The 26,526-nt window shown below is 47.6% G+C and overlaps 1 protein-coding gene across 14 annotated transcripts in view; it reads right to left on the bottom strand.

The window, feature by feature from the left end:
* Positions 1–24,867, bottom strand: part of LRSAM1 (leucine rich repeat and sterile alpha motif containing 1) — a 41,041-nt gene extending 16,174 nt beyond the window's left edge. For all 14 annotated transcript variants that reach the window (XR_012947195.1, XR_012947197.1, XR_012947199.1 and 11 more), the window contains exons 1-15: positions 24,434–24,867; positions 22,253–22,309; positions 19,857–19,901; positions 17,567–17,641; positions 15,764–15,832; positions 13,704–13,788; positions 12,285–12,406; positions 10,391–10,481; positions 8,707–8,834; positions 7,867–7,896; positions 6,810–6,932; positions 5,376–5,515; positions 4,583–4,627; positions 3,817–3,887; positions 2,157–2,256 (exon numbers count right to left, since the gene is read on the bottom strand). Coding sequence is in view for 1 of the 14 variants with exons in the window: in XM_076074871.1 (XP_075930986.1) it covers positions 2,157–2,256; positions 3,817–3,887; positions 4,583–4,627; positions 5,376–5,515; positions 6,810–6,932; positions 7,867–7,896; positions 8,707–8,834; positions 10,391–10,481; positions 12,285–12,406; positions 13,704–13,788; positions 15,764–15,832; positions 17,567–17,641; positions 19,857–19,901; positions 22,253–22,309; positions 24,434–24,502 (1,250 nt within the window). In the remaining 13 variants the exon portion in view is untranslated. The remainder of the gene's footprint in view (positions 1–2,156; positions 2,257–3,816; positions 3,888–4,582; positions 4,628–5,375; positions 5,516–6,809; positions 6,933–7,866; positions 7,897–8,706; positions 8,835–10,390; positions 10,482–12,284; positions 12,407–13,703; positions 13,789–15,763; positions 15,833–17,566; positions 17,642–19,856; positions 19,902–22,252; positions 22,310–24,433) is intronic.
* Positions 24,868–26,526: the final 1,659 nt, after the last annotated feature.

Below are 26,526 nucleotides of genomic sequence, written 5' to 3'. Positions count from 1 at the left end.
AAAAATCACCAAGCACCGTTGCCATACACTACTTGCCTGGACACCGCACGCGGTTCTGTGCCAGATATTAGGGGGTACGTACTGTAATCGCAATACCACTGGGTCATAACGTCGCATCAGAGAAAGGACGTGGAAGTCGACGTGCAAGAATTACCTTAGAAATAACTTAATTAGGTATCGTATTTCAAGTCGTCAGGTTCATAGCGTAACGTGCTCACCATTTTCCTATGAACACGGCGAACTGAATTAAATTTCCAGGCATCGCTAATATCAGCGCCGACTAATATCTGAACCGGTCCCGGGCATCCCCTTTCCCATCCCACGTTAAGCAGCAAGGAGGAGTGTGCGGTCACACCCACATTTATTTTGCTGCTATAAATTTCCACCTTGATAAGTCACTTTGTTGAATTATAATTTGTGGCCAGGTCGCTTTTGAAAAATAAGTTAATACCTCTGTAGTGACATACTGTGTAATGCCGGCCCTAGAGAGGCACAGCGTGCGGTGTCTTGACATCGCGGGCACCACTCACATGTGGCTGCAGTACCGCCCCTGGAGGGGCTCGGTTAGCGCTGACTGACAGCGCTGGATAGCACCACGCTCTGCGTGCAGTGCCGACCCCTACAGAGAATAGGGTGTGAGAATGCCGGCTATGGGAATGGGGTTAATAAGGGCCATGGCACTCTGGTTGACCCCAAAGGACACGTGACTGGTAAAGTCTACACAGGGCCCCCAGGTGGGGGCGAGGGGTGGTCACGTGTCAGGCCGGAGATCCTGCTCGAGGGTTCTCGAAGGTGGTCGTGGCCAAGGGCGGAGCCAGCCACGCCACAGAGGATCTAAGCCGGGTCCCCGGGAGGGACCGGCTGCAGTTGTTCATCCTGAAGAAATCTACGTTATACGTTTCACGTCCTACAGAGTCTCCAACACGTGGACCTGGTCCCAAGCTGTGGTCCGGTCCATTGTAGCGAGTTACTGTGTAATTAGTGCAGTTAGCCTGGTGGTCCACAGCCATAGGTTGTTATGGTGTCAAGGGGCGGTTACGCCGTGTGTTGGTGTTAATGTGTTGCCTCCAAAGAGTACGTCTGCGACTCAGTTGAATCCACTACACCTCAGTGGCCTCTTTACCTGGCAAGATAAACATATATTTAGTTGTATTTGTATATTTGTAAGTGAACTGTTTGCCTTCCCTATACTTTGTACTCCTATCATGCTTGTGTATTGTTTGTTGTAACGTTCTGACCTGCCCCCACTGGACATCTGTGAAAAAGAGCTTTATAGCTCATCAGATTCCTCCAGAATAAATATTCAGATTCTGACTGAAAGACGTAGGAAGGTCTTCACCCAGCAGTGGGTTTGTAAAAGGGCTGCTCTTATTTATTCACAACCCTTACACACCATCCAGAAAGCAATCCTCCAAATGCTATAACAATTGGGTTTCTAAGAAAAGTAATTGAATTGACTGCCACTGATGTGGGAATTTAACAGCTGTGGGGCTTTGATTTAAAGCTTTCGTGACTGCAGGGATTCATATTCTTGGTTCTTTCAGTAAAGTCACGTAGCAGGGAAACAATAAAATAATAAAAATATAAAACAATAAAATTCTCACGACAAAATAACTGCCACTTTTTAAATATTTTCTTGTTGTGGTTTTCACACCTGATGATGATTTCTTGTGTTGCAGTCGAAACGTCGTGAGAATTGTATTGTTTTATTTTTTATTTGTTTCCCTTCTACGTGACTTTACCAAAAGAACCAAGAATATAGCTGTGGGGCTATGTGGTGGACAGCAGAGGGCAGCGCATGCTAAATTCATGGAAGCAACTTTTATTCTCCCACACCTATGCTCCCCACCCTCACTAATCAACACTGACCGGCGTGGCGAAGTACGGTCAAATAGCTCCCCACCGACCCACACCAGCAAGTGGGGGGGGGGCGGGGAGGGGGGGGGGAGGGATTCCCATCCAGCAGTGGTGGAACGAGAAATGGTACGGCGCATTCACCCACCAATCGCCTTCGCGCCGAACCAAGTTGACGAAAAAATAAAAAGCTCGGCAAAATGCGCCGTGTTAAAAAATCCTGGACACGGGGCAAAGAGGGTGGCAAAACCCGGCAGGGCGGCCTCGCGAGTGTGGGCAGGCGGGCAGGCCGGGACCCCCACCTGCTGGCGGCCTGGTCACACAGTTCGTCCCTCTGCCGCTGGTATTCCTGCCTCAGCAGCTCGTTGGACTTGGCCTCCATCAGCATCTGCTGCATGGCGGCTGTGGGCACACGAGGCACCTGTGTGTGTGTGTGTGTGTCCACGAGCCTCGAGGCTCAGGGGAATGAAACGATGTTAATTGTGGGTAAGGGGTCGGGGGGGTTTGTAGTTATCGTCTGGGGGGGGGGCGCTTAATGAATTGGGTGCATAATGATTTCATTGATTTTTGTATCTTAATTGTAAACTATTGAAAATTTATTAATGGTGAGAATAGGTTTTCCCCTTTTTTTCTGGCAACAAAAAACAGGTGCTAAGATGTTAAAACACCAAACTGAAACCTTTTACAAGGAATAATGTGTGCATGAACCACAATACTTGTGGTCAGAATGCAAACAAACACTGATAGCATATGCATTGTCTTTGAAACTGATTGGTCCACACCAGAGACAGCTTTCTTTCGAGCCTAGTCTCAAACGGTGTTAGACCAGAGGACGCCAAAAGGCGTTCAGCATAAAGACAAGTATTATCAGAGTAATGAGAGCTCGGGGTGAGCAGCTACATCATGATGTAGAAAGCTGTCTCTGGTGTGGACCAATCAGTTTCAAAGACAATGCATATATTATCAGTGTATTTTTTGTTTGCATTCTGACCACAGGTATTGTGGTTAATGCACAGATGATTCCTTGTAAAAGGTTTCAGTTTGGTGTTTTAACATCTTAACACCTGTTTTGTTGACAGAAAAAAGGGGAAAACCTATTCTCATATTTTGGTACTGGCAAAGGAGGTCCCATAAATTAATGGTGTCCACAGTTTGGGTGGGGCGTTGCCAGCGTTGCCCCTCCCCCGCCCTCCCTACTCCGCTATTGCCGGGGAACGGTGGGCATAGGGGTATTCACGATGCCTCCATAAGCCAAAGGAAGGTCGGAAACGACAACTCCCAGTTCCCAGTTGGGACAAAAATGGAAAACACGACAGAGGAGACAAGACACTGGCGGGCGGCCACACGTGCAGCTAGTGACATAAAATAAAATTAAAAAGCACGATAGTCGGGGCACAAGGTTAGAGTCGCAGTTCGGGGTACAGTCTTCTTTTGCGTGGCATTTGTAAGCAACCGACCGAGTTTAGAACAGTGTGCGGTGGGTTTGGAAAGCCACTCAATGATGTGTGTAGCCGCCTGGTGCGTTGCATTTGTATGGTGTACTGGTTAATGATCGGTGATGTCATGCTTTTTGCCGTTTACAGAGACTCCCATACAGACCCACACAGAGACCCATGAGCTCCACAAACTTCGGAGTCGGTGACACAAGCCATGGGACCAACCCGGTGGGATGATGGCACCTCGTACCCAACCCACGCAAATGAGCCTTGGGGGGCTGTGTTCATCTCCCGTTTACAGCCATGAGCCAGTGAATGAAGTCAAATAACCACTGTTGACTTCCCTACAAAGTGGTACTTGATTTATCTACCCCAGAGTAACTACTGGCTGAGTCCCATCCCCAACCAGGATGTGAACTCGGGACCTTCCCACTAGAAGCCGCCTTCGCTCTACCGCTGAGGCATCCGGCCGCGGTTAACTGCAAAGCATTGGACTGTACAAGGTGTGGAGACGTAACGGCCTCACCAGCCACGTCGTTTCTCCTCAGCGCCGATGTCTCCTCCTGTGTGATGCACACCAAAAGCTCCATTTCCAGCCTGCGCGCGCACACACACACCCACGCGCACACACGCACACACGCGCGCACCACAGCACCACGAGCAATCCACGTGCGGCCACGCAACATACAGAGGAGACAAAACCACAGGCCCAGTGCAAACGGGAGGCCAAACTTTGACGACACCAGTTTGCTTTAGCCAAGCATCATACTTAAAAGGATAATTTGCCAACATGCGATTCGGGCAGAGGATCTAGTGACTTCTTAACCATCAGTGAAAATCTATCTGGCTCTTTTCCAAAAATCCTCGTGCCAATCTAAAGTGCCTGCCACAACTAAACCACAATACCTTGCTGATCTCGTCAAGGAGAATGAACCATCACGCAAACTCCGGTCATCCTCACAGCGGCTTTTGGCTGGCCAACGAACAAAGACGGTCACCGCATCGCGCGCTTTCAGACGCGCTTCTGCGGCAGTCTGAAATGCTGTTCCTTCCGACAGTGGGAAGTCACTGGAGCTACGGTACTTTTAAATCTAGATTTAAAACGAATTTTTTAAGAACTGCTTGTTGTGTTTAGTTTGCTGTCCTTTCCCCGCACCTCCAATTAGTAAAGTTGGCTACGTACGGTAAGAAAGAAGCTCCATATACATACGTACAACATGCACGTGCAAGTGCACAAATCAAACGTCGGGACACATTCACAGGTGGCCAATTATACAGAAGGAAAAAGCCACCTCTCTCTGTCCATGGCCTCCTGGAGATCTTTCTTTTGTGTGAACCTGCAAACAACGAGACAGAAACACTTACCTAACTTTGTCACAACGCCCACAAACGCAACGCCATAGGGCAGGACGCGACACTTCTTGATGGGACGGCTGAATCACATTACCTTGCTCATTCTCCCCACTGTTAGCGACGGAGACAACAGGCATCCCTTCCTCCAAACGTCGTACGAAACAGAACAATCGCCAGCACGACGATCGGGCCGTATCTCTCATCTCAAGCGAGAAGCGTCACTCACGTCTACCAGCGCTCCTGAGCGAGTGGTGGCAATTTCCGCATGACTATGGCGAGGGCTTAGCTGCTTGTTCTGTGGAAAGACCGGCTCTTCCCCGACGAATGATATTTTTTCAGCGATGGGGCAGCCTGTGCCACAAGACAAAGTAGCCATTCAGATCTCTCAGAGCAGCGCAAACCCTTCGTGTTAGGAAACCTTCGTACGGGAGGGTACCAAGCTACCCCTGAGGTCTTTTTCAAAAGTGAAGTCTCTATTCCACACTGGAGGGGTGGTGCTTTCGTACTCACGATGGAAAATTCCAGATAAACAAACACCCCCCTGTAGGGAATTTCTACCAATGGCTCGGAGCAGTGGCTTACACGAGTTTAAAACCAGAAAGCAACACACGAGGTACCTCACAGGGGGCCATCTCTCAAAGTCGAACGCGACAGCTCTCAATGGGCCGGTGCCTCGTTATGAGAGTCGAACACCTGCCCATTTATCCCACGAGCTCACGCCCACACCCGTACCAGTCTCTCTTGCTGAGGATGTGCGACACCAGGTCGCCCGCCTTCTTCTCCATGCGCAGGAGCTCCTCCGTCATCCGCACGCGGGTGGCGTCCTGACGCCGTCGCTGCCCGTCCACTTCCCTTTCCAGCTCGGCCAGACCCTGCGCAAACAGCCATAGCCTTTAGCAGACTGTTGGGGCAAGTGCTGTTTAGCGAGCACCTATGAAGGCTGGAACGGCACACGAGGGGGGTGGGTGGCCAGCACCATGCCCGGCCACCTTTGTCTGATTTTACACACCGCACTAGGTATTCATTTGAGGCCGAGTCGACCGGTTCAGACACTCGTCACTGGTGTTGGATGTTAGCGGGAATCGAACTGGGGTCGCCGGGTTCGTAGTGCAGTGCGCTAACCGCGACACTACCGCTCCCAACACACCAGAACAGACTCAGTGGTAACATTCGTGCATCACGGCAAGAAGGACCTGGGTTGGATTGTTGGCTCGGGTGCCTGTGTGGAGTTTGTATGTTCGCGCCCTGTTCTCCATGGGCTTTCTCCGCGTCCCCTGGTTTCCTCCCATCGCTAAAAACATACAATTTAGTCCAATCGGTTAATTTTGGGTAAGGCTCATTGCGCCAAGAAGCTCTTTTGTAAATGGCGATTGGTGTTGGTCACACATCCCAAAGCATGACACCCTCCTGTAACAGGAACTTCAAACTGTGTAACGTTATTGGGGAAATAATTACGGTAACACGATTCACGTCTCCCCTTCATATTTCGTTTTACAAATACGTTGCCATTTTATTATTAACACCGCTAGCCGATTTGCATCACCTCAACCTACAGTCTTATGTCGCCATCAATTCTAGTATCTGTCACCTCTCAGCCTTCGCATCCACCTTCCCTGTACATGAACCACTTTGTGTAGCGCATAAAGAAATGTACCGTACTGTAGGGTACAATATATTATTCATGTAGTGTTTGGCGATTGTTTATTATAGTGTACTGTATCGTATTGTACCCTGCATAATTTGTGATAAAGTTGACTGCTGTTACACTGGTGTTGAGTGCAGCATTTTTTTATCACTTAATGTAACGTTGTGGGTACGTCTACAGCTTCACCGTACCCTCCGTTGTGTTTAGCTCACGTGGCGTGCAGACCACGATCGCTTTTATTGAAGTCGTTTCGATATTCGTCGCAACTTTCTGGAACACAACCCCCGATGTAAACCGAGGCATTGCTGCATTATAATCGTTATAATTGTTTTCGTATTCTGACGTGACGCCAGTGGCACAGGTGGGAACAAGAAAAAAAATCCCCGTTATATTTCCAAGTAGCCGTGCCTAACCGTGTCGCGCCGAGCAGTGTATTGTGACGACCGCGCAATGGGTGTGTGGGCAGAGCGAGAGAAGGAAGTCGCGTCCGTTACGATGCCGCGAGGGTAGCAACTCGAGACCTCTTTGACCGAGTGCAGCAGCTCATCCCTCTGCAGCGTCGCGTCGTTCACCAGCAGCGCCATGTCCATGTGCTGCTGGCCCAGGGCTCGCTCAAACTCCAGCTGCTCCTTCCGCCGAATCTCCTGGAACCGCGGTGCACGCGTTTCACACGGCGACACCAACCAACCGGTCGATCTTTATTTTTTTACGTGCCAATGTCGCCCTCAAATGAAGCAGCCATCGGCGCACATGGCAGCAGAGCGGGAACGGCACACGGGCATGGAGCAACGGGAATGAGAAGAGAACCCCGTCACGACCCGCAGCGGCTAACGCCGACTGAGCAAAGTAAATTTCAACCGCGCGAAAAATAAAGTGCAACCGTGCGCAAACGAATAGCATAGGAAAGGTAAGTAGTAAATACAAATGAAATCAATGAAAGGTAAAGAAACGGTTTTTAATTTTACGTGGAAGACAAGTCTGACTAGGTGTGTCTTGCAAAGACCACAGAATTCAGAGACACTTGGCGCGTTTGTCATGTCCGGTAGCAGGCAGCGGGGTGTTCCAGATTTTTGGGGTTGCTCCCGACAGCCATGGCCTCAACAATCATGGGTGGTGACGTGGCCTTAAGCTCGCGATGAATCGACACTCTAACTTGGCTGTCAGATCGACTAGGAGCAGAATCGATACAATAGATGCCTCGATTTTACTTTCTTCCATATATGAGCTGATCTGCGCAGGAACTTTCCTCCAGGACAAAAGAGCGTTATAACGAAACAGCGCTAGAAGAGGCACGCCTGCACTAAGTTGGGATGACACAGAAATATCACCCCGAATTCCAAACCACTACAGACTATGTCTGTGGAATAAAGCGCCTCCCTTCGTGTCGTGATAGCCTTGTTATATAAGTATGACCCCACACTCCGCTGGCCTGCTACTTTGAACACAAGCTGCAATGCAAGCTTCTGCAGAAAGGAACGCAAACAGCATTAGAACCATGCAAGGCAGCGCCTTGCTAGTAACCAGAGTCAGGTGTGACACAGCAGTTCGCGAACACGTCATAATCGTGACCCAACTAACCTTTTTGTTTTCAAATTCCTTGAATTTGTCCTGAAAAACAAAAGTTGTGGGAAGTCATTACCAGACCGGTCACCGTCACTGAACCCGTGCTCGCCCCAGAAGCATACATTGCGAACAAATCTCTTAGTTGAATTAGCACGCTGCGTTAGAGCAACATCACGGACACCTTGCACGCGGGTTTATAAATATCTGGCACCAATAACGACAGTCTCCATCCACAGCTGAATAAAGAAAAACATAAAAACGTTTAATGTTTACATTGCGGCGTCGTTCATGCAATTAAATCAAACAATCGCTGCGGAATCACGGTCAAGCGGGACGGGTGGCAGATGCGTGCTCCTTCGTTATTTATGCTAATCCATCTCTTCCTGGAAATTGCAAGGATCGACGCACGGGCGAGACGACGCACAGGCAGGGCACGCAGGGCCGCACGGCGGTGCATATCACCGGCAGAAAAGGCCACCGAGCAGCATGAACCACCAGGCAAACTCCGGAAATCCTCGCAACGGCGGCTTTTGGCTGACCATCGAACAAAGACGGTTCACCGCATCGCGTCAAATGCGCATCTGGAATGCTCTTCCTTCCGATATTAGGAAGCCACTGGAGCTATGGACATGTAAAACATCTAGATTGAAAACTCATTTCTTTAGGGCTGTTTTTGTGTTTCACTTCTTGTCCTTCCCCCGGCACCTCCCGATTAGCAGGGTTGGCTATGCATGGTGCGAAAGAAGTTCAACATACACACATACCCACACCACCATCACCAAACCGCTACCATTACTACCACAGCCAGTTTGCTACATACAGCGGGAAAGAATTTCAACATACGTATGACCCTACCTGCCACGCAGCTTGCTGAAGGCTGTGCTGGAGCTCGGCATTGTCTGTCACGTCGGGGCAGCGCTGGGGGCTCGCGGTGAGGACGGACAGGAGGTGCTGGGATGGTGGGGAGTACTCGAGGCCGGATTCTGCATGAGACCAGGTAACGGCAGAACCGTCACCGCAAAACCAACGGCAACTGCCGATTGCATAACCACCAAGCCATCGCCTTCTCCCTTCCGCTGGATACTGCAACTGTTGCACAGTTGACACTTGACCTCCAAGGACAAGTCTTCGAGCCTCATCGCCATCGTCTGGAGTCAGATCTTGCTCTTGGTCGCCAACCTCTGCGTGCCATTTCAACGCCTGTCCCGGTAACCTGCCCCTCCTCCGTGCTGCACAGTATCCCACCCAACGGAACCTCTTTTCTCATGATTACTTCTACAGTGCTTTTCTAGCACGTTTTATTGTAAACTTCTAAGTTGCAGATTCTATCTCGATGCATAATGCTCATCATATTCAACACAGCTATATACACAATACGACGTTATCACAATTAAACTAATGCTTTCGGTAAAGTCACGTAGAAGGGAAACAATAAAATAAAAATATGAAACAATATTTTTATTATTTTATTGTTTCCCTACTACGTGACTTTACCAAAAGAACCAAGAATATGAATCCCTGCAGTCACGAAAGCTTTAAATAAAAATTTAAACTAATGCTTTTCTACGAATTAAAGTGATCCAGATGGATATATATTCGACTTGACTGCTCACCACTTACAACCACAACCACATTGCCCTGATCCTCAGATCACACAACTGGCTCCCAAATACAATAATTCCTTGCAGCAGCAGCTTTTGGCCGTCCATCGAACAAAGATGGTGTTACCACATCGCGCGATTTCAGAAACGCTTCTGCGGGCGTCTGGAATGCTCTTACTTCCGATACGAGGAACGCTCTTTGTATTTAGTCGGTTCTCCTTCCCCGCACCTCCGATTAGCACGGTTGGCTAAGTATAATGCGAAATAAGTCCAACATACATACAGGGTCAGGTGGTGGCGGGTTTAACGACACGTTTATACATTTACACGATCTAACCCAAAAAAACCTCTTATGGATGATATTGTTCGCGAAAGCCTACGTGTTATACAGGGACTCCTCTACTTATGAACAAGTTAAGTTCCAGAGGTCTGTCGATTTCAAACATTTTGTATGGCATGTACACTAAACATGACGAATGGCTTTAAAAGTTGTATAATTTGCTGCAGATGCCACTGGTTCTTCACGTTCTACAGATGTAGATGGCACCTCCGCCTCTATAGTGCGGTGGTTGAATTTACGACTCTCGGACCGAACACGTAACTGGACATACGGACAGGTTTGTTCGTATCTCTGAAATTTCGTAAGTCGAATGTTTGTAAGTAGATGAACCCCTGTACATAGAACCGTATGACCTCTATGATCCTACAGCGATAAAATGAGGCTTGGCGTTGCTGTGGCCAAAGTGCTCAACTTACAATCGGACCGCGAGGTGTCCAAAACCAAGTCGGGCGGGGGGGGGTGTGGGATTGAGTTCGCCGATCATCCCCTCTAGCAAAGGTCAAACGAGCACCATTGTGCGAGCGGTCACGAGCGGTTGGTTGCTCTACGAGGGGTGCGGGTGCACTGTGGTGGCGGCCGCTAGCCCCAGAGAGCCGACCTTCGCACAGGAAGCGCTTGACAGCCTCGATGCCCTGCCGGACGACGTCCTGCGGCGGAAAGGAAATCCTCCCCACGTCCAACTGCAGCGTCTGGCGCAAACAACAGCAGGAGGAGGAAGCAGTGGACGCTACTGCAAGTGGCTCCGCTGAAACTGACGCGCATCGAACGGTTCCTGCCCCTGCCTCCCCCTGCACGATGCTATACAAAAACTGTCACATTTCAGGGGGTCACAATTCAAGAATCAATTATTTTTGCTCCTCAATTGGACTGCCTTGCGGGGTTTTGTATGCCTCCCTTGTTCAACTCATTAGCCTAAAAGTATAACGATTGTAATATACAGGCGGTCCCCCGCTTTCACGGCGTTACAATGTGTTCCTGGAAACCCCATCATATATCGGACCGTATTTTCCCATAGGCAGTAGAAACATTGAGAAACATTACTTGCGTACGCATTTTTCTTTTTATCAGCCACATCTAAAGGGGTTCAGCAAATAAAAATCCACAAAAACACTTGAGAATAACAAAAGCTCCACGCCAAGTCGCATCGGAAACCAAACCGACACTGTTCAAATGCGTTCGGAGTCGTGCCGGAAGACGCGTCAAAAATAAAGTTTTAGATTTCTGCATTGATCCATAGCGAAGTGATGTAAACGTTTGTAAACGTGGATCGCCCTAAATCGGACCGTCGTATATCGGAGACCACCTGTACAAACAATTCACAGTCCATGTGGAGCATCTACTGCGAGATGAAGGCCTCCTCATGCTGGGTGCTGTTTAGATCAAACTGACAAAAGTTAACATTTTCATAAGTTTCGATTTAAAGCTTTCGTGACTGCAGGGATTCATCTCCTTGGTTCTTTCGGTAAAGTCACGTAGAAGGAAAATAATAAAATAATAACAAAACATAATAAAACATTACTTTATTATTTCCCTTCTACGTGACTTTACCGAAAGAACCAAGAATATTTTCATTTAGCGTTACATACATTGTAAATAATTTTTTTACACTCGCAATTGTACGCAGCTATCGTGAGCCGAAAAGTTTGTTTAAATGAATGAATAGTTCTAAGACGACCAATTAACATTGTGCAATTTAACACGTAGACTTTCGCGACCAATCTTATTCATAACTAGCATGTTTACCCGTCCTAGGACGGAAGCTGCAATATTTACGAAAAAATTGAGCAGAATATAATTGTATCTTGTGTAAATTTAATGGCAGTGAATCTTGCACAAAAACTATGTCATAAATCACCTCACTTCATATCACTATATAATTGACCTTCAATTTGTTCAAATTCACTGCTCTGATACTTTATTCTCTTCTGCTTTCGGTCGCTGGGGTTGAAATAAATTGGAATTCGATACAATATCTGGAAAATCACCGAGAAATGCCTATTTTACCATAATGTAGAAGCGTAAATTAGACTTACCTATTGTCTCAAGTGCCAAAGAAATAAAGACACCAAATCCACTTTGTTGCTGCGTAGAATTATTTATTAGATTCATTTTCAATAAAGAAACGTCAAACTTCCATTCCAGGCCATGAACTTTCCGTGCCCCTCATACGAACAAGGCAGTGAGTCTGTATAAATAAGTTACAATAGTCACCCATTATCTGTTTCATTTTTTCTGTAACTTAATTGTAATTGTACGTCGATCAGCCTGAAAATATTCTGCACGAGCTGACTTACGCTACAGCGATTTTATTACGAAACATTGATTAATATTCTTCCAATATTTTCGATTTCTCACGAGATACGGATAATTTTGTGCCGAATTCTATTCATTGCTGTGGTGTATTCGTTTTGCTCTCGTCATTTGTGTGATCCAGGTCACTCGTGCAAATGAGACTAATCTGGCCTCTCCCAAAAAATCAACTTGACACCTACCTCGAGTGTGCGAATATGAGCCAGGCTGAGCGGAAGTTTGGAGATCTGGTTGAGGCTGATGTCCAAGTTCCTCAAACTCTGCAAGCCGTCCAGATCCTTCGGCAATTCCGATATCTTGTTATCTTGTTATCAGACAACAGCAGCAGCATCGCCAACACAGGGACATTACATACCGTCACTGGAAATGAACAGCGCAAGGCGGGGCTGCCGTGGCGTTCCTCCGCACCTCACGACGCCGCTGAACTATTTGAAATCCCAATGCACGACAGTGGCTGCCGAGAAGAAAGCAGCATGTCAGGCGTGTCAATCCGGGGACTGCCCTCTTCAGCGTTCGTGTGCAAGGTACGCGGTCACTCCTGTGCTGCTCATATCAGTCTACTGAATCGTACAAAGATACGCGGATCGTGCTAAGAAGCTTCTCTCAGGCAGTCATTGTTCATCCGATGCTGACTCCATGGCATCTTTTACCCGGCTGGGTGGCGGCGTGGTTAGAGCGTTCAACTCACAAGCGGAAGTCGACGGCTTCCAAGGAGTTGAGGTGACCATGTGGCTCGTGCCGGAGCACTAAGCGAGCACCCACTGAGCTTCTGCATTTGAAAACAGGTTTCAGCCACCCGTGGTTAAACCAGGTTCTCAAGTGTAGCCAGTTCATGGTCTCAACCTAACCATCAATGACTACAAAATAAAACCAATCACTGAATTTTGCTTTTGACTTAGTTTGGCGTATTCCAGCTCTGAGAATTAAGCAATTTTGTTCAATTGACATGCGATAAACACTATTTTCTGGATATATATATGGTGTGTTTCCCTTGTGATATACAGATGCAAGTGAAAGTGGCTTCAAGAGCAGTTACGTGATGTCATCTATGATACAGGGTGGTGCACCGCTAGCTCCAAAAGATCAAGTCTTTGTCTAATGGCGACGCCAACCGCACAACTGGAATAAAATTGGGGGGGGGGGGGCGAAGAGATACAGCAAAAAAGTGTGGGAGTTCAAATCTGGGTCAAAGGTCAACCCATGCTTCTTGGGTTGATACATGAGTACCACTTTGTGCAAAGTCAACAATGTTAATCCATACCTGTCAACCCATACCGGTTTACCCGTATTCTTGTACAGCGAAATTGAGTTCAGGTCCATAGAGTGTACAGCTGTTTCAATATGGGGGAATTCTTTTATTTATTTATTTGTGTTTCTCCTATGTGATGGGAATTTGTAGGGTGAACGTTGAGATTCATAAGGGCACGGGGTGACCAACAAGGTCTGAATTGGTCTGTAATAAGGTAGGCACTGATAAGGGATTGACAGGTGTGTTCATCCTACTCATTTATTTATGACCCACGAATGTCTGAAACTTGGCGAAACTTTGACATCGTGCCAAACGGAATCCCAGGCGCGCAGGCAACGCCCTCTTTGCTTACCCCGCACGTTGAGCGTCTGCAGCTGCCTCAACCGAACCACGGATTCGGGCAGCGCCATCAAATTGTTGCCCTCGACATTCAGCACCTGGGAAACGAGAGAAAAAAAGGACGGGCTACCGTTTCGTCGCCGGGTAGAGTTTACTGGAGCAGCGGCACGGCGTTACGGTAGCGCGTTTTTACGCTTGTTGCAGGCCGAGTCGCGGTTCAAACACCCGGCAGGCCCGCCCTGGTTATCGCGGCGATCTACCTTGGCCGAAAAACACGCGCAACTTCGCGGTGGACGCCAACAATCCCATGACGTAATTCGAATAAAAGAGTTTGCCACTATGTGCCGGTGTCATGGTCTAAATTTGAAAGAAAAACAAAACATTTGAAAATTACTTAATTCGGAAACACCCCCCAGTGTGAAACTACTGCAGCCTGTGATACGTAGCACCTTTGTGAAAATAAGGGTGCAAATATAAAAATGTACCATCTTACTTTCTTATCTGAGCGACAAAGAGCACGATGGCAGATCCTCAACACTTACATTAAGAACCTAGGAGAGGGAGTGGTTTGATTGATCGAATATGCACCACAGACGATGTTAAATGCCAGCAATCCAGTGCTCTTCAGGCACGGGTTAGTGGATCACAGAGATGTGGGGAACTTCCAAATTATCTAGGCTTTGGCGTGACCAAAAGACGGCAGGTGATGTCGTCTTGTGTGAGTACTCATGTGTGGGTACTAATGTTCAGGTTTATTTTCTTGAACCAGGTGAGATCCCAAGAGACAAAGATGAGCATCATCTGCGAGAAGTGACCTGGGCCATCAGTCTGCCAGTAGGGAGCAATGATTGCGATGTATAATCCCAACTCAGTAAAAGGTTTCCTCTCATATACAAAACCCTTCTTTAAAAAAAACAATAGGCCAAATATTCAGACGCAGAACCCTCTTGAAATAGTTTTAAAACTCAGCGAGGCTTTCCTGGATAAATAATTAAGACTACATATTTAATTACATGATTATTATAATATTAGAGTTTAAGGCCTAAAGGTAGTAGGTTCTTCGCTCACATTTCCTCCACCGTATCCAACGTTGTGCTTGCCTCTTCACGTTGTCAAACATCCTTCCATCCCTTCATTGTCAAGCAGCACTTTTCTTTTCAAACTCTTGTATTTTTTCCCTTCCAAACCTCTTTCTCGAGCTTCCTCCGTCAATCTTTCACCTCTGACAATATGCACTGTCCAGCTGTTTTGGTCCTCTGTGAGTGTCGCTCCAATTCTTTGTGAATCCCCTCCAGAGCTTTTGACATTATTCGCACCGGTCAATCTCATTCTCCCATTCGACACCACAGCCACATCGCAAAATGTCCAGCATTCTGATGTCGTCCCTTTCTCAATGGCCACATCTCTGCGCAATACAAAACCACCCTCCGCACTAGGGGTGTTTGTGTCTCCTGTGTAATTCCCAACTCATCCGTCGTGTGAGCAGCTTTGTTCTCACCGAAATGTAGGTTTTCTCAAGGCAGTTTTTATTCTAATAGCCTTCGAGCATCTGCCGCCTTTTTTTTACAAAAACACTTCCCAGATACGTGACCTGTCTCACCTGTTCTAGCTCAATGTGATATTTTTACGTGTTTCCACTTTTCCAAAACATTTTTATTATTATAATCGATCAACTTTCTTTCTCTTAACACTGTCTATCAGCTCCTCATCTCTGCTACTGCGAGCATCACGGTAGTTTCCACAGCAACTCTCTCGTCGTCCCTCTTCCTTGTCGGTGCTAATAAACCTAACTCATTCATTATTATCGGGATGCATGCATTAATCCTGCCTCCGACTTCAGGATGCAGTCTCCACACTTGACGAACTGCCCAAGACTCCAAGAGCCAAACTGAGGCAGCCTATTTTAAATTGTTTAAGACTAAGCGGAAGAACGTCTCAAATTGGCCGGCAAGGCATCGTTAACCTTGGCGGTGAGGTCACCTGCAGATGACATCATTAACCGTGCACGGAACATGGTTCAGACGTTGGGCTGATTATTGCCATGCTGCCTCATTGACTTAAATTTTCACTTACCTGCAGAGCTGAGAGTTGCCACATCTCTTCAGGCAGAGCCTTGAGCTTGTTGGCATGCAGATCCAGCACCTGCACCACGAGGCTGTGTTAATATCCACGTGAATGAGACAAATGACCTCACACAGAAAAAGGGTGGCAAGAGGAGTGATGGATACGTCTAGGTCCCATTATGGAGAGCAGTAAGTCCCCTTCGTGAAAATTCATTTTTTTATATATATAAATGGTTTGAATAATTAATTATTGATTTGTTCAACACATAGGCTTTCGTGACCAGTATTATCCATGTAGTGGGTCAGAAACCAGGGGAGACACCAGTTGAGGCAACACGACATTTATTAACACTCTACTTTTTACAGGGTCCCTAACACAAGGGGTAGCGGCCCCTTCACCCGATACCTGGGGAGGTATGCCCTACGGAATACACGGGCCTAACACTGGGACCCTGCTAATTTCACGTCCTCCGGCTCAGGGCCCTAGGGGAGGCTATACTGACCCGACCGTGCCAGGGTCTTCGGGTCCTGACCACTGGCCTCACTGAGCTCCAGCCCTTAGAAGGACGGCGGAGCTTGGGGTCCAGGGTCCTATCTTCAGCCCAGGTCTTCAGTCTTCGGCTTGGAGGTAACCGACTCTATCGTTGTGAGGTCCGACTTATAGACAGGTCCGGGGCTTGCTCCGCCCCGGCCACGCCTTGCTTCCAGAACTTCCCACCAGGTCCTGGAAGGGTGACGTCATCCCCCAATCCCCCCTCCCGAGGTTTGAGAATTGTGTCCCAGGATCCCAGAGATCACCGTTGGCCCCTTTGGCCATAGTTCTTTAACATTGGCTTTATTTTTTACCTATGTGACTTTACCGAATAGAACCAAAGAGTATGGATCATTGCAGTCACGAAAGCTTCAAATCTAGAATTGGCGTAGCCACTCTTCCGCCCCCTGTTGACCCAATAGTGATGCTACCCGCTAACAACATGGGGAGCACGGAATAACACCTTTCACATCCATAAGATATTTTTTTTGGGTAAGGTTTGTCACGTAAACAAAAATGGCAATTAGTTACGAGTGGGTTTATTCTCCAACACACCGGTGTGCTGAACTAGTAACTAATTGGCATGTGTAGAGCAAGCGTCACTTCAATAAAGTAAAAATAAAACAATTTGTAACGCGCGCAAATTTCACAAAACAGTTCAACCGTCGTTCGATCCTAGATTTGAAGCTTTCGTGACTGCAAGGATCCATACTCTTTGGTTCTATTCGGTAAAGTCACGTAGGTAAAAAATAAAACAAAAATCACGACGTTTCGGCCACAACACAAGCGGCCTTCATCAGGTGAAGGGACCAGACTGTCTCGAAGACTGCGCTGAAGTGAAACAGAGCCAAGCTCAGACCATGTTCAATCGTGAACTCGGTTCCTCGTGTGCCATCATTAAACCAGCGCGGCGCCTTCAGCTGACTACTGAAGGTAGAGGGGAGGTTTGACTGCCTTTGTATGCGTAGCGGGAGATTGTTCCATATTGCTGGGGTAGTCATGGAGGAATGCGCTCAGCCACAGCAGCTCAATGATAAAGTTTTGAACCTAACATTGAGGTGTCTCCCTGCTCTAATGAGCTTTGCTCCACTCAAATAACAGCGGTTGCCCCATGGTTAGATATCGCTTCCTGCCATGGGAAAGTGGAGTTTTCTATGCTAGCACAGGGCCTTCAACAGACACAAGCACCACTCCACTGATTATTTAAACAGAGAGACACGCTGAGTGACTTGTGATTATTATAGTGATTCTCAGTGCGCTGGTAACACCTCCAAGAGTCACCTTCAAGCCAGAGAAGTCCAAGATGTTTCCACCACTGGTGAGAGAGGTGAGACAGTTTGTGTGAAGGATCAGGACCTGAAAATAAAAACACGACACACCCAGGCTACACGTATGTACACAATGCGACAGCACACAAAGACCCCCAGTGTAGCAGTATACTTTAGGGCCAAGGCTGGCGTGACACTCACGAGTACAATCTGGCCAGCACCATGGCTGGCCATCTTTGTCTCTGGAGTTTTGATATTTACACACTGCACAATATTCCCCTTGAAAGCTAAGTTAACCGAGGTGAGGCCATGAATGGGGAATGGATCTGGATACCACTTGCCACGAACGATGTTTAAGTTTAAGTGCATGGCCAGAAAGAGAGTCCAGGTCACCCAAATGACAGCGCCTCCACTGCTCCTCATAGGCGAGGGCATCTCAATAAGTGAAGAGACAAAATCTACCTTGCACTCGGCTGTGCTCCAGAAGGAACCTTGCAGTCCTATCGACTGCCTTGATCAGTCTCGCCTCTGTTTGGGCCAAAACAAGCCGATCCTTCGAGTGGGTAGGAGTGCTTGGGAGACATCTGTCCACCAGCAGCATGTGTAGGAGAGGCTTTGATAAACCAGCTCAGGGGCTGGACCCAGGATCCCTGGTGGTTCAGCACTGAGTGCTGTAATGGCCACCACTGGGACTGGAAAATGCTCATCACTCAAAGCTCTTACATTCCATTTAGTTATTTATTGGGAATGCTGCACAATCAGCAGACTCGCTGGTCTCACGATAAACACATAAACAGGCAATGCTCACACCATGCCCATCATGAGCGTGAGCTAGAGGAGCCTCACAGTCCTTGAGCACACGATCCCTCTTCTTGATTGCAACTCAGGATTTCTCTCAGGGGCAGGGCGCCGATGTTGCGAGATGTTAACTGCCTCGCCTGGTATACTGGAGGTCGTAAGTTCGATCCCGACCCTGACGCCTTTATATTTGGAGTTTGCATGTTCTCCCTGTGGTCATGTGGATTTTTCTCCGGGTCCTCCAGTTTTTCCCTCCACATTTAGAAACATACATTTAGAATTTTTGGCTGCTATAAATTTGCACGTAATAAGCCACTTCGTTGAGCTATAATTTGTGGCCAGATCTCTTCTGAAAAAGAGCTATATCGCTCAGTGGGCCTTATCTGGTAAAGTAAAAATTGTTTATAATTTAGTTTTTTTAAAGATTAAAATGGATTTTTGCTATCACTATAAACACATAAAATTATGCGTGTCAAATGTATTCTTTTAAATTAATACATTGAAACAAATTTCTTTAGAACTGCTTTTTGTGTTCAGTTTGTTGTCCTTTCCCCACACCTCCAATTAGCACGGTTGTCTATGTATGGTGTGAAAGAAGTTCAACATACATCTGTTTGCATTTGTACTAGCAGGAACCCACCGATGGCGAATATGTACAGAGACTGATGATTTCATAAACTGATGATTTCACACTAAAATAAGATTTGATATATATGCTAAATAGAAGTTACAATTATCGCACAATTGTATCTCAATAACAAGAACAAACTATCCAATTCTTTGCAACCAACACTGGGAAAGAGTGCGAGAGAGACAGACACATGAACAATACACGTACAGTAAGTACGATGAAACAAAAACCTGGGGACACACACCGAGGCTGCAAGCTCTATCCACTGCGCCTGTGATTGAGCTGAATGGATGCACTAGCTTTCTTTAAGAAAGAACATGACGTCATCACACCACTCCCCCCACCGTCTCTCAACGTCATCACACACGTCATCACACCCGTCCCCCACCTCACCATCCCAGGTCTCGTGATGTCATCACCCCCATTCGCTCCGTGTCTCATGATGTCATTACCCCTTTTCCTCCACCTCACCCCAATCCCGCGTGACGTCATCACTCCTTTACCTTACCTCGTCATCACACCTCTCCCTCACTCTCCAGTATCACGTGACGTCATCACCCCTCTGTTCCACCAAACTACCCCAGGTCTCGTGACGTCATCACTCACATTCGCTCCCTCCGTATCTCGTGACGTCATCACCCCCTCTCCTCACAACCTCAACACCCCAGCATCTCTGACGTCATTGACCCCTCCTGGTGCGTTACAGGGTGGATGGGGTTGATTCTAACATCCCCACTCGAGGTCATGAGGGTTTGTTAAGAGATTGGATGGGCTTGATTGTAACGTCCTCAATCAGTGGCGTTGGCCCTGTACCACGCCCTGGTCGCCCACGCCCCCATGCCATCCAGCCACCTAAGGACGAGGCATTTCTTACCTTCTTCTGCAGAACCCTGCATGTCGAATACACCGCAGAGGGGATCTGAAACAAGTGCAGTGCATCAGTAACATTGACATCTGACATGCACACAACTCCTGCTCACCGCTCAACGAGCGATAGTGGTGCTTATTAACCTGGAGCTGTGATGGTAATTCCACATTCCTAAGGCCAGGGCTAGTGTCTGGATAGAACAACCGCTGTTGACTTTCCACAATGTGGTACTCTTTTAATTAATGCTGGAAGGATAATAATGATGATGCTGATATGTTAAAGCACAATCTTCTGTGAATTGGCAACTCTAACCACATTGAGTAGCAAATAAATATAAACTCCCGCTTCATCCATACGGACACATTTACGCAAGTCTCTCCAATAACGGAATGCAGAATATCCGGAAGCAGGCTTACATGAAATATTATTTTTTAAAATGCATCTTCTATCTCAGAGAGAGTCAAGTGACGACGTGCAAGTGCGTCTGGAGGCACATAATGTAATGGCTCCCCAATTAGAATTGATTCTTAGACTTATGATATATGCATTACATCGTATGCGTGAAAATCTATTTTACATATATGTGCACTCTGCATTCCATTAATATTCCAGACAGATCATAATGATAAAAAAAAATATTCACAATTTGAATTGAAACCCTGAATCACTACAATTCACCGAATCACCAGTGGACTTGTGAGTAGCTCCGTGTGCTTCCGTGCAAAGGAACCGCACTGGGGTAGCCCGAGCGCTTCCATGGTGACCTGAAAAGTAACCTCTGTAATTGATGGTTACTCAATATTTTATAGGTAACATAATACAAGTCTGCATCTGGTATTTCCCAAAGTAGCAGAATTTAATTAGTTTATTTTTTATTACTTTATTCAAAATGATTAAACATGACCAACAGAAGCATTCTGCTCTGCCTGTAGGCCACGTGTTGTGATGTGTGTGCAAAGACTCCGGGTTTCCTCACATTAACCCACGCAGCTGACATAATTTCCTACATTTTCTTTGTTATAGATATATTTTTTTCTAAATGTATGTAATTATGCTAAGTAACTGAAAAGTGTACATTCAAACCTAACTACTGGCATTATATTGTGGTAATCTGACCACGGCAATGCATTCCCTACACACTGAGTTCATGGCAGTGAGAGAGAGATGATGAACGTGTTGGGGTGATAGGACTGTGACATTTCACAGATAAAGTCCAGTGTGTCACTGTACAGTGTTAAAAGCGTTGGAGGGGAAACCAACACTGCATGACTGGAATAGAAACTCACCTCTCTATTCAAGTGAGCAAATGTGTGAGTGGGTCTTTTTGGAATAGGTGTGTGTACGTGCACACACAAGAGGAAGCAGTTGCAAAGTGAACAGCACGATGTGCTATGAACCCCGAGACCAATGTTCTGTTCCTGGCCATGGCTAACTTCAGAGACAAGTGATGTATGGACAAGTTCTGAGTCTCTCCTAAGCTTTATCTGTGTACCTGGTGGGGTGTCTTAATTATCAGAGATGGGCAGACAAAGGTGGCGAGGCGTGATGCTAGCTGCTGCACCCAATCGTGCACCAGTTGCAGGCATTAAACAGTGTTTACTCACAGCACTTATTCCAACTGTCTGATAAAGCTTCCACTTTTATATAAGAGAGTAAATATTGACACACGTGGCCTCACTGGAGCCAGAATTAATTCGAGTAACTCAGCAGACAATGCCCATGGGCTATTTAACCTGAGACTTTCAAAGAATTAAAATATGTTTTGATAACAATGTATCATATTAACCAACTTCAAACATTAAAACAAAGCCCTTTCCAGCTCCTAAAGTTGCATATTTCTGTCACTTAAAAGGATAACTGAAGAAAAATCCCAAAAACAAATCCAGTATTCTCTCGTTATTCACCAAGTTGCTATCAGCGATTTTGGCTATCCGCGAATCGCATCTGGAACTCGAGAAGACCGCATCGAGAGAGAAAGTGATGGGATACATGGATGCGAGATACAGTTACGGGAGAGAGTGCGATGCAAGAAAGTTATAATGACGCTACTGTGCAGCAGCATCATCATAATTTAAGGCAAGTTTATTTATAAGCTATTATTATGTATACTTTCATATTTATTGCTATTTACTTTGTTTGTTACAACCAATTTGTATTGTTTTGTGTTATTATGATAATTCCCATGTATTTAATAGCTTATTTATATAAGGTAATTAATTAGAAAGATGGGTTTTCATAGGCCAATGTCATTATCCGCGAAATTTGCTATTCACAAGCATCTCTGGAACGTATCCCTCTTGAATAACGAGCAAACGCTGTAACTCATTGTTTAGACACACACAGCACTGCCACAGATGTAGCCACGTATAACCACGGCCGCAGGAAGCAACGAGATTCCTCACCTCTGTGAGCTCGCACTGTGAAGCGTCCAACACGTCATCCGCCCCAGCCTCCTTTGCCTGGCCAGACACACACCACCACAAACCAGATTCAGCAACACGGATGTGTAGATATGGAAGTGTAGATATATCGTCTTAAAATGCCTTTCGTGAGTGTTTGTGACGAACGTGTTGAGTTTTATTTTCGTTATGTGTGCACCGCTGCCAATGCAGTTATCACCAAACATTTGGATTAGTAAAAAAAACCTCTGCTAACAGATTTAATTGTCTGTTATAACGATGAGTGGAGACTGTGCTTAAGAGAGCCCGGCTGTAAAAAGATGTGAGTTCAGATCCTGATGACGGACAGATTAAACCCATAATCATCATCCCTTCAGTGTCGATAAACAAGTACCATTTTGTGGAAAATGAATCGTGGCTGTGATATGGATAGAGCAGGGGTGGCTCTTTAAGGAACTGTTTCATGACACGATATTTATTAAGGGCCCCACCGTCTCGTGTTAACGTGCATTGTGGCTCTTGAAAAATTTAGTTTTATTTTACAGAATACTAAAAAAAAAAGTCTCTTCTTGTTATTATGAATGTCGATCCCTGGGATCGAGTGAGCTGTACCCTAGCACTGTAAAATGTTCACACTTTTAAAAGGAAAAAAGGGCTGCGGCCGCAACTAATTTCAACAGAAACACATTCGCCAATAACACCCGTCGCTTTAAACAAAAATGTTTTAGGTGACGATTATGGGCAACGGCTCCGCTGCACGGCACATCGAGAAGGCAGAGTGGGGGAAAACAAGAGGCAGAGTTGCTTCGTGCGCCACGGGCCAACGCAGCACCGCCAAACAATTCGTTTCAACAGAGACCCCCCGTGATGGATAACGCTGCAAGATGCCCACCGGTCAAAAGAGCAACGCCGTCCTTTTGTGTTTCCGAACCGGTGGTAGAAGATCCACGTGACGATCGCAGCTACCGGTTCTTCACGAATGGAACCAGGGTCGCCTTCATTTCCACGGTGCGACCTTGCCGAGGACGACGCTCGGTTTATACCGAGAGCGTCCGAGAGAATGACCGACCATGACGATGATGGAGAGGGACGTCGACCACGTTCAGGAGTTGAACTCATGGGCCGATGATTTTGGAGCTCTGCTAAGACACGTCCAAATCATAATCTATTTTTTTTTATTATTATAAACATCCACTGCCCCAGTGTCACCCTACTCTCACAATCCACACCACTTGCAAGCGGTGGTGTATATTCCACATTCATATGAAGTGGATGTCAGTCCACTATAGCCACAATTGATTGGACACAAAGCGGTACACATTTTATTGGCAATGGAGCGATGATGATGATGGTGTTCATGATCAATTGTTGATGATGTTAATGATGTTGATAACGGTGTTAATGATGACCAGGATGAGGAGTGATTGTCAAAGTAAAAAAAGTCAATCATATCCTGTTCCAGGTCCCAGCCCGGGAGAATCTCTAGGCAGGACACAACACTGCAGACACCGCAACAGAGGGCTGATGGCCCCAGTCAAAACCAAATGATGATTGAAAATAATGACGATGTTAATGAAACGCCGTTTATAATATTGACGAGGGTGTTGTGATTGTTATGCAAAATGCAGCACGTGAGGGGCTCACAAGTGACGCCATCACATCTATGCCTCTATTTAAGGAACGAAACAGCTGGGTTTCTCTACAAATATTGCTGTCCGCCTGATTAAGCTAGTTGCTATTACTGGCGAAACGTCGTACTCTGATTGTAAACGTTGTGGACTTGCTCTGCAACACACAAGCGGCGCGCCGTACTAGTAACGAATTGGCCGCGTTCTGTTTACGTGACAAACCTTACTAAATCGTCGTGTCGGGTGGTGCCGGGTTTAACGACACATTTACACGATCACCCCCCCCCCACCTCCATCACGTATGACATTGATCGCGAAGGTCCCACGGGACGCGCCAACACTGACCAGACCCCTCTCGGCCCTCACGAGACACAAGAAGACGCCGCCCGCCGGGGTTGGGGACGCCGTCGTCACGCAAAGCGTCGTCGACGGCCCGACAGACCCCGCAGGATCCCGCGGGGAGCCCCGGTGAGGGGTTTGCGGGTTCCTCACCAGCCCCGACAGGTCCCGCAGGATCCCGCGGGGAGCCCCGGTGAGGGGTTTGCGGGTTCCTCACCAGGCACAGCTGCAGCTGCAGGCGGCGGTCAGCGTCTCTGCTCGGCTTCTTGCGTCCAAACAGCGGCATGGCGCTGCCGCTGCCGCACGGCTCTCCACCTCCACCTCCTCCACCCTCCTCTCTCCTCCCCTTTCTCCTCGCTGCACCCTCCAAGGCTGCGGCTCCCTTCACTGCTTCACCCTCAGGCAGAGACGACGGGGACGCGGGGAAACGCGCGGGCGGGCAAGGAAAGGCGGCGGCAGGAGCGGCGGTGGTGATAGCGGTGGTAGCGGACTGGGCCAGAGCGGGTGAAGAAGTTTACCCAACACAGCCGGGGGCGGCTCGATGCCTCCTTTGCGTTACCGAGCCGGAGTAGCAAACTGCTCACTTTGAACAATTGACGCCTCGGGGTTGTTGTGTGCTGGTGGGTGGTGGTGGTGAACGGCGTGGTTGGTGGTGGTGGTGGGGGGGGCAATTTGAGTGGCCCCGGAACGCGGATGGCTTCTTGTGTTAGGAGCGACGTCAAGATGCGCGTGGGTAGATTGCTAAGATGGCTCACTCGCAGCGTGTGCGTGTGTGCGTGTGCATATTATTTGGTCTATTAAACTATTTAATCACGGGATCCTTATTGTTGTGCCAGTATCAAAGTATGAACAATTAGAATAGGCGTTTACCATTTTCTGGCAATTAAAACAGGAGGTGTTAAGACGTTCAAACACCGAATAGATACATTTTGCAAGGGATCAAGTCTGCATTAACCACGCACTTGAGGTGACCATTCAAACAAACATGCTCTGATAACGCTGTGTAACAACATTTTTTTGGAGTTCCTGGGTCGTAAGTGTAATTTCCTAATTGCTTATGCCTCAAAAGTACAGAAAGTGGCTGTTATTATTCCCCCACAAATTTTGCTTTTGCGACCAGGACAGTGATATTTTGAAATGTACCTATTTTCAATGAAAAAAACAGGCGAATTTGTGTCTTTTCGTTCACGTAAAGTCAGAAAAAAACCAACATTAATCAAAATTAACATGTATTTATACTAAAGTAATACAAAAAATGACGACAAAAGATTTAGAAGTGAGCAGATGGAAACATCACAGCCAGTTGCGACTTCAACTGGTTGATGACGTCCTTCTGTGGTGCCACCACAGCGGAGCAGCTCGGCCGGCGCTACCCTCCCCTCGCCCCCCCCCCCACGCACGCCCCACTACACACTCACATGCACCCCCGTAGGGTCTCGAGGAGGGATCACCTGGTACGATGGGTTTTCACCCGAGGACCCCACTAGCAGGGACGTTCCACGGTTTCCCCGGACCAGGAAGTTGGCTGAGCCCCCCAGACCGGATTACATGGCGCCCCCCCCCCCCCAAAAAAAGGGGGCATTGAGCTTTACAGGCTGGCCGCAATGAAGCATACACAACACGGTGGGGGGGGGGGGGTGGGACCTTCAGCCAGTACCCAGCGGCAGGGTAAGCAGTGGGGTGGGAGGGAAAAGCCCCTAGGCAGATAAGAGTTGACTTAAGTTGGAGGGAGCGAGGGGATTATCGGTGAGTCAACGGCTAGGAACGCAGACACAGAGACAATGGGAAGGGGGGGGACCCCCCCCCCCCCCCCAATGGCCAGAGCGCTCAAAACGGCCGTAAAAGAGGATTCGATTGGATGCGCAGGATGACGTCATAAGGGGGCCGCAGGGGGCGAATTGGATCAGAGTTCTTCCGGAGCGGCGGGAGAGACCAGTCGTCCTCAGCGTCCGTGCAACGCATGCAGGGTGGAGCTGGAAACGATCGGTCAGAAAAAGTCCCCAAGGCGAGCATCTTCCCCAGCCCCATCGGGCAGCTGAAGAGCTGAGTAGGTACGGAAGGGGGGCCAATTCAGCCCAGCTCGCAGTCAGCTCGAGCTTGGGGGATAGACGCACTCTGCGACGGCGAGGTGATAGGAGGTTAGGCGCTGTCCGAAGGGTGCTGGCTGGAGGGGGCCATAAACAGGGTCCCCTATTCGCTCCGGGAAATAAATCTTAGCACAGACTGACGTTGTGACGCGTGGTGCAGGTGTGCGTGTGAAGAGCGGTGGGACAGCGATCGGCGTACGACGGTGTGTGGGTGACTATCAAT

Source organism: Petromyzon marinus, chromosome 50 (assembly GCF_048934315.1).
Source record: "Petromyzon marinus isolate PM22_M1 ecotype Great Lakes invasive population chromosome 50, UKy_Petmar_22M1.pri1.0, whole genome shotgun sequence".
Classification (NCBI taxonomy): Eukaryota; Metazoa; Chordata; class Hyperoartia; order Petromyzontiformes; family Petromyzontidae; genus Petromyzon; species Petromyzon marinus.
This window is presented reverse-complemented; position numbering and strand designations above follow the sequence as displayed.